At 38.3% G+C, this 15,705-nt stretch overlaps 1 protein-coding gene across 1 annotated transcript; it reads left to right on the top strand.

Moving 5' to 3' along the window:
* Window positions 1-5,276: 5,276 nt before the first annotated feature.
* On the top strand, window positions 5,277-7,681 carry LOC140227104 (uncharacterized). Its single transcript, XM_072307536.1, has one exon. It carries the CDS (start codon window positions 5,277-5,279, stop codon window positions 7,557-7,559), a length of 2,283 nt encoding a protein of 760 aa, XP_072163637.1. The 3' UTR covers window positions 7,560-7,681.
* The last annotated feature ends 8,024 nt before the right edge of the window (window positions 7,682-15,705 follow it).

Genomic DNA, 15,705 nt, shown 5'->3' with positions numbered 1-15,705 from the left:
GTTGATAGATATACCAGACTAGTGCCCGGGCATGCAGTCGAATAAATTTCAGTAATCATCACAAAGACATCTTCCTTAGAAAGTGGCTGGTTATATGAAATGTTGAGTCAATTTTAACTTCCTGTCTGCGAGGCAGATCCACTTTGGCACAATGCTTCACAGGGTTGCCCCCCCCCCCTCCCTCCAATTAACTTTTTTGGTACCAGTCACTATAGGAATATACATGGGCAGGGCGTCACCACTTTAGGCCCCACTCTTTTTTTTTTTTAACCCGGAAGTGGCACCAGAAATAGAATGAAACCTTGAAGTGTGAGCGCGGTAAGGCGTGTTTTGCGCTGAAAAGACCTTTTTCTTCTTCTTTTGCTTGTCTGCTGAAGAAACCTGGAAGTGGCACCACAAGTTGCGGAAGTGGGCCTCCCTCACACACACACACACACACACACACACACACACACATGTGCACACACTTTTGAAAACATGGCGCCGGCAATGCTTCGAGTATAATTTTCGAGTGGCGGCATCGAATATGGGTTCAAAGGAAATAAAACAATTGTGATTCTATTCTCTTGAACCTCTTGGTCTTATACCATGGAGCTTGATCCATCATGGTTTTTATAAGCTCACACCTGTAAATATAATGGACTCATAGGTGGACCGCATCAAGATCGTACCAAAGACACTTAAATAAAATATATAATGAAGAAAAAATATATAAAAATAAGAAATGCAGTTTGGTAAAAAAAAATGAATAGCTGCAGATATTGAGTATGAATTCCTCAACAAAGGCATTTTGGTTGGAAGATGAAAGCTTTTCTCATAGAATTTGAAGGGACCATGATTGGGTGCATGCACAGAAAATATCATGTGATTTTTTGAGTAAAAAGAACTCGTAGTCTGGCTTTGCGAACCGTTGGACAGAGTTTGAGCTAAAGAACCCCCTTAAAAATTTGATGGATGAAAGGGTATATCTAACTTTTTCAGGTTAGTGAAGATAATACACCTCATTTTTCCCAGTTATTTTACAGAATTTTTATTGTGAATTTTTTTCGCATTTTTTCCACTTTTTATTGGATGTAAACCAACAGGTAAACAACATAATTATTTACAATATTTACAAAAAGTATACGCATAAAGTCAATATCAGCAAGGTCAACAAATCACATGCTAAGACAGATTAATCATACCGAAGTTTCAGCTGTCAATATCTTGTGGGAATTGGGTGTTATTTATAAAACTGTCAAATGTTACAATATGATATCACATAAAACGGGCATACAATTAAAAAAAAAAAATGAATTTTGAAATTTAACACGCGTCTCTATGGGGAAATATTTCCCGTGTGAGCCCTTTGGGCACAACCAATCGTAGATGGCGGCAGTTCTTGTATCTTCAAGACGTACAGTGTGGACTATGTGTAGGCAGGCCTACAAGCACAAACGATAAAACAACAGTAGCACGCACAATAGAGTACTAGTAACTAGCGACACTAACTGACCGACGGGGTAGACAATGCAGAAATTCATTCTGCAAATCCGGCTGTGACCTCATCACGTTTCTTGCCTCTGTGGAGATGGAACGTGAGTAAATTCCAAAGAAGTGTATGTTTCGAGAAAGAGCCCCTACTTAGATTAAATCCCTCAGGATTTTAATAATGACAAATAGTGACACCCGGCCCCGGTCGTGTATGCCAGATTGTAACAGTCCCATTAATATGATTTGTCGTAAGTATGTTTAATACAATTACAAAGTGTCTCTAACCAAATTGTAGCCTAGCTAGTGTATACTGTAGGCTGTAGTGCTGTAAATTATTCACCTGTCTTGTCGGGCCCCTAGAAAGACGATAGTCTTGTAATGCTCTCCCACTTTCAGTTAACTTCCACTGTATACTGGTATAGTGTAAAATTTATGTCAATTTGAATACATTGGCTTCCTTTAAATTTAATATTGCAGTAAATTTAGGCCCAACTAAATGAGAAAACTTGTCTAAAACTCTAAATTGTTAACCTGTTTATAGTGTTAGTTCTTCTAATAAGTTCATAGTGTCTAACTAGAAGTAGAAGTTCTCCTGTGCAGTGTGCAGAGACGAAAGTAAATTTATGTTAATCTGATGTAATTTAAAAATGTAATGTAAAAGGCCACCTACCAATTTAAAATTAAATTTCAGACCCTAGGAATGCATCAACTGACAATAAAACTGTTAATAATTGTACTGCAGTTGCTTCCATTGCTGGCATTGATAGCATTGGTAGCATTCCATTGAGATATGGTTGGACCTACTACTCATCGACCGCCTAATGTTTATTTGCTTGATAAGAATATTTAACACTGAAATTCACTTAAAAACTTGACCTACATCATACGTGATTGAGAAAATCCAACACTATCAACTGCCGTTGTTCCCTTTTCAATTCGAAGTTTTCAGTGCAAAAAATATTGCCGTCGAACTTGCTTGGCCTCTTTTCAGCTCCTTGTGGTGCCGCTCATTTTTTAGATCGACGGCTGTTTTTGCATTGACAATGCACACAGACCGAGTTGTATTGAACACCGTGTTGTACAAAGCTTTTTAGAAAATGCATTGACATTACATTACGATCTGGTTAAAATATTCATTCGAAATTTTGTCCTTGATTAAAACCATTAATGAACAGTAAATTTTCGCGTTTTCCCACACATCCTCATTAACGTGCAGTTCAGTGCGTACTAAGCGTTCTATGCGCCAAAACTACGCGGTCGGTTTCAAAAAGGGTGGTCGATGTGTAGTAGAACTACCATACTACATGTATTACTAAAAATACTCTGTGGGTGAAATTATTTTTATGATGTTCAATCATGTAATTGGATGTATTTTGCTTCTCATTTTGTTAAGTTCTGGATCTTGAGTCTGAGATTGTGACCATGAAGATAAACTCTCTCATCTTTTGTCTTGCAAAGCTTGGAATAGTTGATGTCAATAACCTAGCCATTCATAATTTTGAAGACTTGAATCGTGTTACTTCTGAGTCTCCTGTACTGCAGGCTAGAGTAGGCAGATTAAATTTCTGTAATCTGTCAGCCGGCCCACCCAGTCAGACATTTGGTGATGAATTGCCAAAATAGAATCATGTGGTTGGTGGTTCACACTGTAAAACTTCAAGCAAGAGTGTCGGCTATTTGAAATGTAAGAGGTGTGTCTACATGTAATAAACTTACATTTCAGTAAACATGGTAAAGTAGATTCTGACAGAAAAACATATGTAGAACAGTAAATTAGTGTAGAGTCTATTATAGAATGGGTAGCGAAAATCCTGTGAGGCTGCTATCTCATTGGGCGAGAGCCACGTGTTGATTTTTATTGGCCACATGTTGCCTCACAGAGGACAACCACTTTAAACATGATATTGTGCACTTGTAGCAAGAGTACGCACACTTGTAGCAAAGGTTTGTGCACTAGGCAAGCGTTCATCATGTGCTTAGTAAGAGATGCCTATTAGCTAGAAAACTGCATTTAGTACTTTTGCCATGCAGCCAGTAATTACTGGACGCAAAGCGTGCCAAGTGAGAATGTGATATATGCGTAGAAAAATGAGCGTAGACCCACACAGTATGTTCCCAGCACTCTGTCTTGGGCTTGGCCCAACAGCAAGACCGCATATTTCCTTTGGGGAGCGAAGTGGCAGCAAAAATGGGAGTGTGGAAGACCTTTTTTTCTTTTTCTTTTTTGCTTGTCAGCCGATTTTGGGAAAGAAGTGGCAGCAACAGCGACAAAATGTGAAGGCTTTTTTTAAAATTTGCTTGTCATAACCCATTTTCATTGGGTCACCCCCCACCCCTAAAGCCATAATAATGTCAGGAAAATAGTTTTATGGTTTGTGGCAGATATGAATTCATTAAAAGCGAAGAAAATTGATATATAATTGTACACAGTTCAGTACAAGCAAAATATTTTGAAAACAAATTAAATGTTAGCAGAATGTAAAGGGTATATTTCCAAAGTTGGCTTTACGTGCATTTTTCTTTCCTTTTATTATCTTCAACTTTATACAGGTAACGTGATGATGCACAGGGTCAACAGAGTACGTGTAAACCTACCAAAAATAGATTGCTTAAGACTCTTCTCAGTATTGCCTACATTTCATTTACTTTTGAAAAGTACTGCATGTCTATGGATGTACATACCTAGCGACGGTCCATATGGTAAATATAGTTTCAAGATTGGATCAAATTAGTTAAAAACCTTTGATTCTAATAACCACATTTCAGCCCAAAATCTGACCCCACAAAATGAGTCTATGTGAGTCTGATTATATTTACATAGATCGTATTGCTTTATGGTCTTTTGCCAAGGTTGCATTTGCATAATGTGCGTGTAACTTTAAAAGATGAGGAAAAACCAGTAAATATTTATCCCCAAACCATAGAATCTCCTGCAGTAGTTTATAAAAGGGCTGCTCACCATCACAGAAAAAACAGATCTCTGCAAGTTGCCATGTAGTAGCTTAGAAGGAATACAAATCTAGCTCTGATTGAATTTTGGCATGAGGGCATCTTGTGGCAAGGGTGTTAGATACATATGGCTCGCTCATAGCAGCAACAGCCATTTTGCCAAATGTTTCAATAGAGTGAAGATGTACTTCTGCTACCTACATACAGTGCAAATTGTACGGTTAATTTACAGTGATATTTATGTTGGAATTAGGCTGTGGCTATGGAGCTTTATGTCACCTGCTAATGGAGAGCGAAATTGCAGTATTCATAGGAACAAGAGGAAAGAAGGTGGTTCTTTCAGAGAGATTGTAAAGTAGACCCACCAGTAAATTTGTTGGTACAGTGAATTGGGAGGTTGTTTGATTCAAGTTTAATGCCAAATTCAGCTAATGTTTATTCCATATCAGGGCAATTACCTCCCGGCTAAATATTTTGGTTTGTGATGAGGTTAGAGTAAAGATTAGGGTTAGGGTTAGGTGTAGGGTATAGAGTTTGGGTTAGGGTTAGTATTAGGTTTAGGATTAGGATTAGGGTTAGGGTCAGGAGAAAGGTGCGGGGTAATTGCCCAGGGGGTAATTGCCCTAGACCTGTTTATTCACGAGCTGGGAGACAGTGTAATACAGTAGTTCATAGCAGGTCAGATTTTGGCAGGCAGTCGAAGTTTAGACAGTTTACCCTACATTTATACTCACACACATACACACACACACCCCAATATGAGTGTATATTCTCCTTGATCAGATGTATGATGAGTATTATTTTTCTTTATTTCATTTTTAGAGTGGAGTGTCAATGGAAGTTGCTCGTGAGGAATGCTACACTGCAAAAAGATGGAGCCAGGGAAAGTTTTACGAGACAATGAGGGCAACACAAGACCTTGCCCAAACTCTTGTGAAACCACTACAAGAACTATTGAGAGTACCTTATCTGATGATCAAAGAGGGAGAGATAGAACAGGTCATGTCCCAGAGGCAGAAGGACACTCTAGACCATATGGCGATCACCAAAATAGCTTGGGTGGATCTGAAAGTTCGTCTAGTGCCAAGGAGAATTCTCTTGGGTTGGAAACAGGTCAGTCATTGGAATGTGCAAGTATTCCAGCTAGGCAGATAGACCAGTCAGAGAGCATAGTGTCAGAGGATAGCAGCATATCTTATGGAACATCTAAGAGTGCTGCTTTTGCTCTTCAATTGGATTTAAACCACAGTGAAGGGGAGTGGTCGACTGTAAAGTGTGCAGGTTGTGGAAAAAACTTTGAGCAGCCATTCGTTATTGCACAGAAAGCTAACAGGATAGTGCTGTCATTGTGTGATGATTGTCAGAACATAACATCAGCAATGTTCTTATGCAATCGCTGTGGACAGGAATGTGACAGCCTTGCATTGCTGCGGGCTCATAAGCAGACTCACTTATTGCCAAATCAGAGGACATTTGTTTGCCAAATGTGTGGGGTTGGATTTTCACAGGAAGCTGAGCTAGATGACCACATGTGTGACCTCGCCTCAAGTGAAACGACAAATTTAATTGTCAAAGACAAAGCAGGGTGTGTTGAGTCCACAGTGGGACAAAAGTCCTTGAGAAAAAAGCCAAAAGAACAAAAAGTGAGAGTTGAAGCAATAGTGAAGACTCTGACCCGGAGAAGCCAGGCTACAAGAACTAGCAAGACACAGGCAAGGATTCCCTCAACTTGTAAATCACAAACTTCTAAGCAAATATGCCCTGATGATAGGATCTTAATAAACACAAGAGCAAAGTCAAACAAGCAAGCAGTAAATAAAACTGCAAAAGTTTCTCCCCCTATCAGACAAACAAGGCTGTCAGCAATCAAGTTTGTAAAGCCACCAGCTAATAGAGCCCCAGTCAGAAAGAAAGTGCTAAAGCCACCCAAAGTATTTCAGTGCTTAGAGTGCTCTGAATTTTTTACTGATGGCAAAGAGTTCAGAAAGCACAAGGTTACTCACAAGAAAAAAGAGACCTTCCACTGCCCAACTTGCCAGAAGGAATTCAAGTCAAAAGGCAACCTCAAGAGACATGAGGGGGCCCATTCAGGTCAGCAGACAAATATCTGTGACATATGTAATAAAAAATTTCAGTCAGCGCAAAATTTACTCACACACAAAAGGACAGTTCACACTGATGAGAAGCCATTTTCGTGTGATATTTGCAAGAAAGCCTTCAAGCAGCTAGGGAATATGAAGACTCACAGACGCACACACACTGGTGAGAAACCCTTCTTGTGCAAGGAATGTGGCAGACCTTTTGCACAGATGGGCAATCTCCAAGCTCATATGGTCATCCATGCTGCTTCCAAACCACATGTATGCGAAATATGTGGTAAGTCATTTTCCTATCTTCGCAGTCTGCAAAACCACAGGAGAGGCACCCACACAGGTGAGCGTCCCTTTGCATGCAACATCTGTGGCAAGACATTTTCTAATCCCAGTGTGCTACGTGACCACAAGCGAACACACTCAGACAAGCGGGGATATCTATGTGACAAGTGTGGTAAAGGTTTTAAGAGTTATAAGAACCTGAAGCAACACGAAAAGTTTCACCTTGAGGTGCGCCCATATTCATGTCAGGAGTGTGGCAAAGGGTTTGTCTGGTTCAAGAGCTTCCAGCTGCACAAGCGGACACACACGGGTGAAAAGCCATACTCCTGTGAGCAGTGTGATAAACAGTTTTCAAATATCAACTCCTTGAAGAACCATAGGCAAAAGCATCTCACAGGTTCTGCAATACCTGCTACCAAGAAGCGCCCCAATGCCACAGCTGCACCTCAGCCAGCAGAACTCCTCCCTCAAGCTCCACCTCCTCCTCCTGCTCCTCCTGCCCCATATACACTGCCTTCACAGTCAAGCCAGTCCATGCTGATTCCCCACCCCAGCTTGCACCAGGGTCAAACGCGGGATCAAATGCACAACTCTATGCATACTCATTCTCAACCTCAGGTACCGTCATCTTCCTCGCCATCTGCCACTACACCCATGCACCCTTCCCTGCCTCCCCATTCTCAAGCATATGGCCATGTTGTTTTCCCTCATACATTTCCATCATTTGTGACTAATGCTGGAGGAGATTTTACCATTCTCTAAAAGAAAATTTCTGACATGATCGAGAGCCAGCACACATGATCAATGCACTTAGTTGAACATCCAATCTAATTACTCATGAAACCTTTGGTAAGGGATGTTCTAATGATGGGGCTTTGTGATCAAAATCCCAAGGAATGTATTCCACAATGGAATTTTTTGTAACCATTTTAAAGTGGTTGTACAGTGCACCAATGCAGTGTCTCCTTCAGTGAAGTCCATGAAGGTAATATTACAACCTTGACTAATACTGTACATTCTGCAAATGAAAAAGTAGCTGCACATGCTACATTTTTATTTGCAGAGTGAATTAATGATTCTTGTTTATTTTTTCTTTTTGCACATTATTGTCTTATGTTCAAGAGTTACTTTGCATAAGTTTGATCACATGAATTCACACCAAAGCTTCCTTATTGCATCAAGCTAAGATTTAGTGTCTGCCTCAGTTTCAAAATAGACCTAAAATAATGAAGAATATTTTATCAGTCAGCATGTATACAGGTAAACCCTGTTATGAGGAGATACCGGAAACCTCAGAAAGTAGAAACAACAGCAGCAACAACAACAATAACACCACCAACAACAACAGCAACAACAACAACAACCGGATGCCCATAGGTTGCTACATACAAGGTGAAATGCACACATGTAAGACTATAGATGGTTGTCGCACATTAAGCCATACTTTAAGATGAGAGGACTGTCTTCACATACTCGTAATAGCACAATGTTTTTGTAAAATGTAGAGTTCTTATGCCTCCGCTATGAAGTGTCACAGGAGGCATACTGTTTTCGGGTTGTCTGTCAGTCTGTCTGTCTGTCTGTCCATCTGTCCATAATCAAATTTGTGGTCAGAGTAGCTTATGAACCATTTGAGGTATCCAAATGAAACCTGGCATATGTATGTATGAGTGGAAGAAGTTGTGCCTATCAATGTTTGGTTGCACATGCTCAAAGTCAAAGGTCAAGGTCAAATTCATAAAGTTTCACTACATCCCCCATGTCTATGCAATGCCTTGATATATTTTCTTGACACTTAGTGTATATGTGTATTACCAGATATAGACTCTCTTCCTAGGGAAAGTTTTGGGCTATGAGGTCAAAAGTCAAAGGTCAAGTGAAAATGCTTAAATTTATTTTTTTTTTTTTTCATATCTCACAAATCATCTTGAAATGTAGTACATATGCATGTACAGCCTGACAGAATAAAAAAAAAAAAACTAAGTGTATACATGTATTAGCAGATAAAGATTCTCTAGGGAAAATTTGGGGCCATGAGGTCATGGGTCAAAGGTCAAAGATCAAGTGAAGATGCTAAAATTTCAATTTATCTCCATATCTTGGAAATAGCTCAAGGTATGCATGTAATATATCTTGCAAAAAACAAAACAAAACAAACAAACCATAGTACATATACATATATTGCCTGACAGTGTGTCTCTTGGGACCTTTTGGGTCATGGGACAAAGGTGAAGGGTCAAAGGCCAGGTTAGAATGCTATAATTCTACTATTTAACACAACTTTTTCTCAGTGCGTACACTTAATAAACTAGGTTCAGTATAAACATGCATTACTGCACAGTGATTCTGTAAGGAAAGATTTGGCCTTGGGGTCAAAGGTCAAGGGAAAATGTTTAAATGTCACTTTACCTGCTCTCTAAAACCATTTAACCATCCATCCATCCAAATGAAATCTTGTAGTTCAAGGAAAGTAAACACTAAAAACATTTGTGACAAACATGTCATTTCAATTTTTTACCAGTTGTGTGTCGAGATGTAAGTACTATAGACCTATTGGGAGAACCATGCATTATGGTGAAGGCATATCAGTCGCCATAGTGATATTTCTATAGTTGAAAAGTAAATTTGTCAACATTCATATGTAAGCTCACAGTGAAACCATTCTATTGATTTAGTATGATGTTCAATTAATCTATGAATCTGCAAGTGCTAGCATTTTATAGAGAGAGATTTGTATGGATTCCTACCATCCATATGGTGCTAATCTTAGCCAAGAAATCAGTCATACCCTCTCCTACAATACTTTATATACCGGTACTATATGCTTCAAATGCGAAACTTATCGACAAAAGTGAACATAGCAGAGCAAGTGTTGCATCTCCGCTTCGAGTATGGTAAAGTGTGACGTGCACTACATGTCTGTGAGCTTGTAATATGTATGTGCAAGACGTGCTCAGGACTGTTTGTGAATCCTCAAAGCAAGTATCGGAAAATTGAGCATTCCCCACACTTTTCAATCTCATTGTATCAGAGTAGGTAAAGAAAGGAGTAGGTAAAGAAAAGAGAAATAATGACAACTTTACCTTTAAAATCCTCCCATACATACTAACAAAATTGCATTGGCATTATCTGAAATTTGCTCACCATATTAAGTGAGTTTGGCCATTAAGATGCATAGTAAAAAAATCCACATCACAGAATTTTCTCGCAATAATGGAATCTCGTAAAAGTGCTCAATATAGGGTTCACCCATGATTTGTCTGATTTTTGGACTCTCATATTCTTTATTGATTTTCTGCCGGTGAAATCATAAGACATTAACTTACTATTCTAGTGAGTATTGCATCATTAACCCGTTGAGGACGAGTCCCGAGTATGTACTCGGGCAAGTGTCTATAGGAAATGCTTGTTGTAGCAAAATCAGTCTGTCCTCAACAGGTTAATAGTAGTGTACGTGTACTTATGTATAAGATCATGTATTATAAAGAATATGTGCCATACACTGTACATATTTTTGTCATGTACTAAGAGAGAACAGATAACTTTGTACTTCCTGCATGTTCAACGTTTAGAGAAACAGGTTTTTCACAAATGGAGATAACTATCAGTTGAAATATGTTTTGTAGTTTGTTTTTTATTACTGTGAACAACTCAAAGGGGGGGGGGTTGATAGAGAATTCTTGAGCAGATATAGCTTTACAGCTATTCAAGAAAATAGATTGTGTTCCAGTAGTACTATTTTATCCTTTATGAACCCAGCCACTCAGCTTAACTTGCCATGCTTTTTCAGTAGTATTCAATAATCCATTCAAACTCGACGTAGTTGTATATTAGCAAGCCAGCTTTATAGGTGTAGCAATGTCTATCATAAAGGCCGAGGTGGCACATTTTGGATTAGGGAGATGATCTTATCTCTTTTCTAACGATTAGTTTTCAGACATATGGTCTGTGCTAATTTGTGAAGGCAGAACTCTGTGTGCCAGTCAGCAAACAAAGCACAGAAGAGGTTTAAGTAGACTCATGGTTTACATTTTCAAGATCCAGCTAACGATTAATTAACACATGTGTGATAAATGATTGTGCAAACCACAATGTTGCAAAGGAATTCTGTATTCAGTAAAATGATAACTGCAAGTTTGCATTATCATAAGACTACCAAAAAAAAAAAAAAAAAGAAAGAAAGAAAGAAAGAAAGAAAATACACAACTATTGGTGTTTTTGACATAAAGGACTACATATGAAGGGGAATCTCAGGCATAAGCCCATTTTAATCAAGGAAAAGAAAACAGCTAATCTCAGTAATAAATATTTCAAATGTTTCATGGGCTTTTATTTCATCATTCAATAAAAATGTGTATCAGAATTATGTATTTCAAACACATGTAGGAAAGCTTGTGTGTGTGTGTTCTGTTGTATGGAGCCAGCATGGAATCTATTGTCAATGGAGTATAGTTTCATTGCTAGCTGTGCTGTGTTTTGCTTTGACAACATGACTACACAGGGAAAATTTAAAAAAGAAATACACCAAGATATCATATGTGTATTCATGATATGCTGATAATTATTGTATTTATATTTTCTTGCTGGAGATCTTACAATATGTTTCATGCAACAGGACATTCTTGATAAGCATGTGTGACTGCCATGACCTGATGAATTACATCAAATGTAAATTTCTCCATATGCCACCCCTGCATTCTGAAATATCTTGGAAACTGCAAGCATTTAATTGTCAGATTGGTTGTCACCAAGATCATAATATGCTTGTATATTCTATCTTGTAGTTGACAGAGTACCTCACTCGCACATGTCAAGAGGCTTAACACAGTATTTTCATCATGGTCTTGTTGCATTTTTGTACATTTCAGTGTGCATATTACCTAGTTGAATGTGTGGGTAATATTGTGTTGTAAGTTTTGGAAGTGGTACATATACATATATGTTGTAGCACCTTTGTTTGAGTGATATTACTTTGTTAATCAGAAAGTTTGTTTTTCTGAAAATGAAAAAGGTTTGTTATTCCGAAGGTTCGTTATTCTGAAACACACGAAGTCTGTAAACCTAGATGTTCATTGATCTGAAAATGAAAAGGGTTTGTTTATCTGAGGCATTATTCCAAAGGTTGGTCATTCCGAAAATGAAATAAGTTCATTATTCCGAATAATGAACCATATTTCATTTTTTGGATTAATGAACCTTCTGCAACAGTTTAGATAAAACTCTTGTATGTACATTGCTTATGCAAATATTGGCTCGTTGCAAAATTTGCAAATGTTTCATGCTCACAAAAAGTTCTGTTTTTCCAGTATGCATTGTGCAGTGCTAGAAAGCCATGGTTATCTACAAATTTTCAGGCTACCAGTTTTGATATTGCATAGCAAAATGAAAATACCTTATCCTGACAGATTAAAAATTCCCTTCTCTGAATGCCCTGTTTTGTTTTGGTTTGTTTCTGGGGTTTTTTGGGGTTGTTTTTTTTTTTTTTGTGTGTACTGTAGTACAGGCTCATGTTATTTCAGAACTGTGTATCCCAGTGCAATGCATAACTGCCCTTTCTTCATTAAATTGTCCATAAACATATTATGTGTCTAGTTTGGACAGAAGTTTTTCAAGCTGGTTTGCCTTGCCTATTTTTGTCGACCCACCAGAGGTGCGGGGAGACTAAGGGATCTCCTACGGTATCCGTCCGTCCATCTGTCGTCCGTCTGTCATTCTTCCATCGTCCGTCTGTCATCCATCCGTAACGCTACAAAAACTTGAATAACTCTCTACTGAGGACTTTAATTTCAATCAAATTTGGAGGGAAGAGTGGTTATTCAAAGTTACACATGTTACCAAACATGAAGGTCACAGGCAGGGGTCAATGAACTTTAGGGCCCAATGTTAAGTTTTTACGGCGCGTTTCGATTATGGCTCATAACTTTTGATCCATATGTCCGTTTGTTACCAAACTTGGCTGGTAGATATCCCGGAGGGAGATGAAGTTCATCACAAGGTCAAAGGTCACAAACAGGGGTCAACAAAATTTTAGGGCCCAATGTTAAGTTTTTACGGCGCATTTCGATTATGGCTCATAACTTTTGATCCATATGTCCGTTTGTTACCAAACTTGGCTGGTAAATGTCCCTTGGGGAGTTGAAGGTCACCACAAGGTCAAAGGTCATAGGAGGGGTCAATGAACTTCCGGGAGTTAGAAAAATATTAATTTCTTCTTCGCGAATGGGCGAGACACATTTTGGCACTTGCCTTGTTTATTGTAGGGTTGTGGTTAAAAAGCCCACACGTGTCCTGAACTGAAATGCATGATTATTGGTCTTACAGCCCTGTAATAGGTGTTATACACAGGTGTTAACAGACTGTTCATTTTGTCACCAATCTTAGAATTTAGATCATTTTGTTCTGTAAAGGGGCAAAACATTTGTGTGTGGGTGTATGTCATGTGTTTGAAGTGTGTGTGCATGTGGGTTGGGGGATGTTGTAAGAATGGAAATTATTTTGGTAGCATATGACAATGTTTCCATTCTCTTTCTTTCTCTCCCTGTCTCCCTCCCACACACACACACTAATACACAAGTATATGTGTAGGACTTTAGTTATGTTCAGTAGGTTTTTGTCAGAGGTGTTTTGACACTGTGTATTTCTTTTCTGAAGTTTTGTCCATTTTAGTGTCAGTGCTCGCCTATCAACAGCTATAGAACAGCCTGTTCCGATTCATTGCTATGTAAAATGTACTACATGTATGTACAGGCAATGCTTGTGAATAAAATTTAATGTACAGTTTTTAGTTACACCATATTGGTATGAATGTGATTTGTGGTGTCGAATAAGCACACCTGTAAAGTACTTTTTCCTTGTTTTAAACACTTGCCAATGTAAGTCAACAAATTGCCTACAAATGCCAAATTGTGTCGAACAATCACGAAGAAAGCAAATTTGATTCTTTTAAAAGCTTTAATTTCCCATCAAATAGAGTAAATGACATCTACTGCAGAAGTTGTGCCTGTGAGTCTTTAAATCAGGCATAATATATCTGTAAACGAAGTTATCCATTAATCACTGTAAAGGAATGTGATTCAATAAAAAGTGTCTATTGTTCAATTTGTCAGATATTTCTGCAGTGTTCTCATGTCTGTTCTATATGCTGTACTATTAGAAGAAAAGTTTCCTCAAACATGTAGGCCCTATATAATAGTGTGGATTCAGTAAATATGCTTGTAGAAAAAAAATGCAAAACCCATCGGTGTAAGTTTGAAGAGAATCAAATGGCCTTTCAAAACTAATAACATTTTCCCCCATGGGATGTTAAAAAGAGTTCTTGAAATGACTCCTTCATCAGACATGCAGAATAATTTCAACCATGACATATTCCTGCAACAAGTCAAATGAATGTATTGTATTCTAAGTAGAATCAAGTTTCTTTGTTTGTTTGTTTGTGTGTGTGTGTGTGTGTGTTTGAGGTTTGTAGAATTGTTTCTATTTTTTCTTTGTGAATTGTAGGGGCATACAATGTTGGCACATGCAATATTAACAGTCTTAAAGATCCTTAACTTTTTAACAGATTAAATATGTTTGAGGAAACTTTGTGTTTGAGTAAAAGATACTAGTATTACTTGGACTCGTGTATATGTATGCACATGTAAACACCGCAGTAAACATGCTGGTATAGATGTCTGTGTGTAAGCATATACAGTCTCTAGTAACATGCGTCATCCATTTGTTGTGCATTTCTAAGGGCCTATTCATACCTCTTGGATGTCATCTTATTCAAACTATAGTCATATTCATCTTGACAGTGCATCTACTTATTGCCAATCAATTGGTTACAAGCATAAGTAGCTTGGTACAACTTTGAATCAAAGTACAGTGTATAAACAAAAAATGAATATCGAATCATACAATTTGATGTCAAAGGAATTGCTCAGTAAAAGTTTCTGGACAGGTTGAGAGACAGAAAATATATTATTTTGAGAATTTGTGAAGTTGGTGGAGTGATGTACCCGTAAACAGAGTTTTTGAGAGCTGGTATATGAAAGGATTACAAATACATGTACTACACTGGAAATGATAGATGAGAGCAGAACTCGCCCATGGTTCCAATGAATCATCCCTTTCCTCCCTACTTTAATTATCCTTACTACCGGTAAGTGTACCAGGTATGCTTCATTTGCTGATTAGCTATCTATAGGCTGATGGAAAGAGAACAGCTAGCTGGACTGGAAGTGTCTGGGTACATAATGGTTAAAGAAAACTTTGAACTGTTTTTAGCGCCGTGCACCGGTAGTCTATTTCTATTAACTCGTATAGGTTTTACAAATCAATTACAGGTGTAACCTCAAATGGAGCTCATACGACAGCCAGTCGATGAAATGTCTAAATTATTTTGCAATTGGTTGCAATCACACTTTTTGCCATGTCGGATTCATGCATGTATACCAGCATGCTTCTCAGTGAGTTATAACTAGGGCCTACATTCAGAAAATGTTATCTTAACACATTTATACTGTATGCCATCCTCAAAGAGGATATGGCATAGATCATGTCTACTCTAGCTTGCTGTACAGCAACAGGCCAGGGTTGTGTGCAATTATAAGTCTAATATCATGGTATTCCGGGTTCCCAGGGACATGGTAATTCATTGCAAAACCCAATTCTAAATTCAAAGAAATAACTGGTTTATGTATTTTTTATAATTTTTGCAAGTACCGTACGAAATTGTACCTCACTAGTGTGTACAACACTTTTCTAGTAGGTCTACCACGAGGCAAAAACAAAAAACAAAAGCGAAACAAAACAAAATGCACTGTACTGGTACACACAAACACACACAAAAACGACTGGAGCCCAACCTACGCACACGATCGAGTGGTGGCTGTCGCGTCGCTTGGAGACGAGAGGGTACAGCAGGGGC

Source organism: Diadema setosum, chromosome 4 (genome assembly GCF_964275005.1).
Source record: "Diadema setosum chromosome 4, eeDiaSeto1, whole genome shotgun sequence".
NCBI classification, from domain to species: domain Eukaryota; kingdom Metazoa; phylum Echinodermata; class Echinoidea; order Diadematoida; family Diadematidae; genus Diadema; species Diadema setosum.
This window is presented reverse-complemented; position numbering and strand designations above follow the sequence as displayed.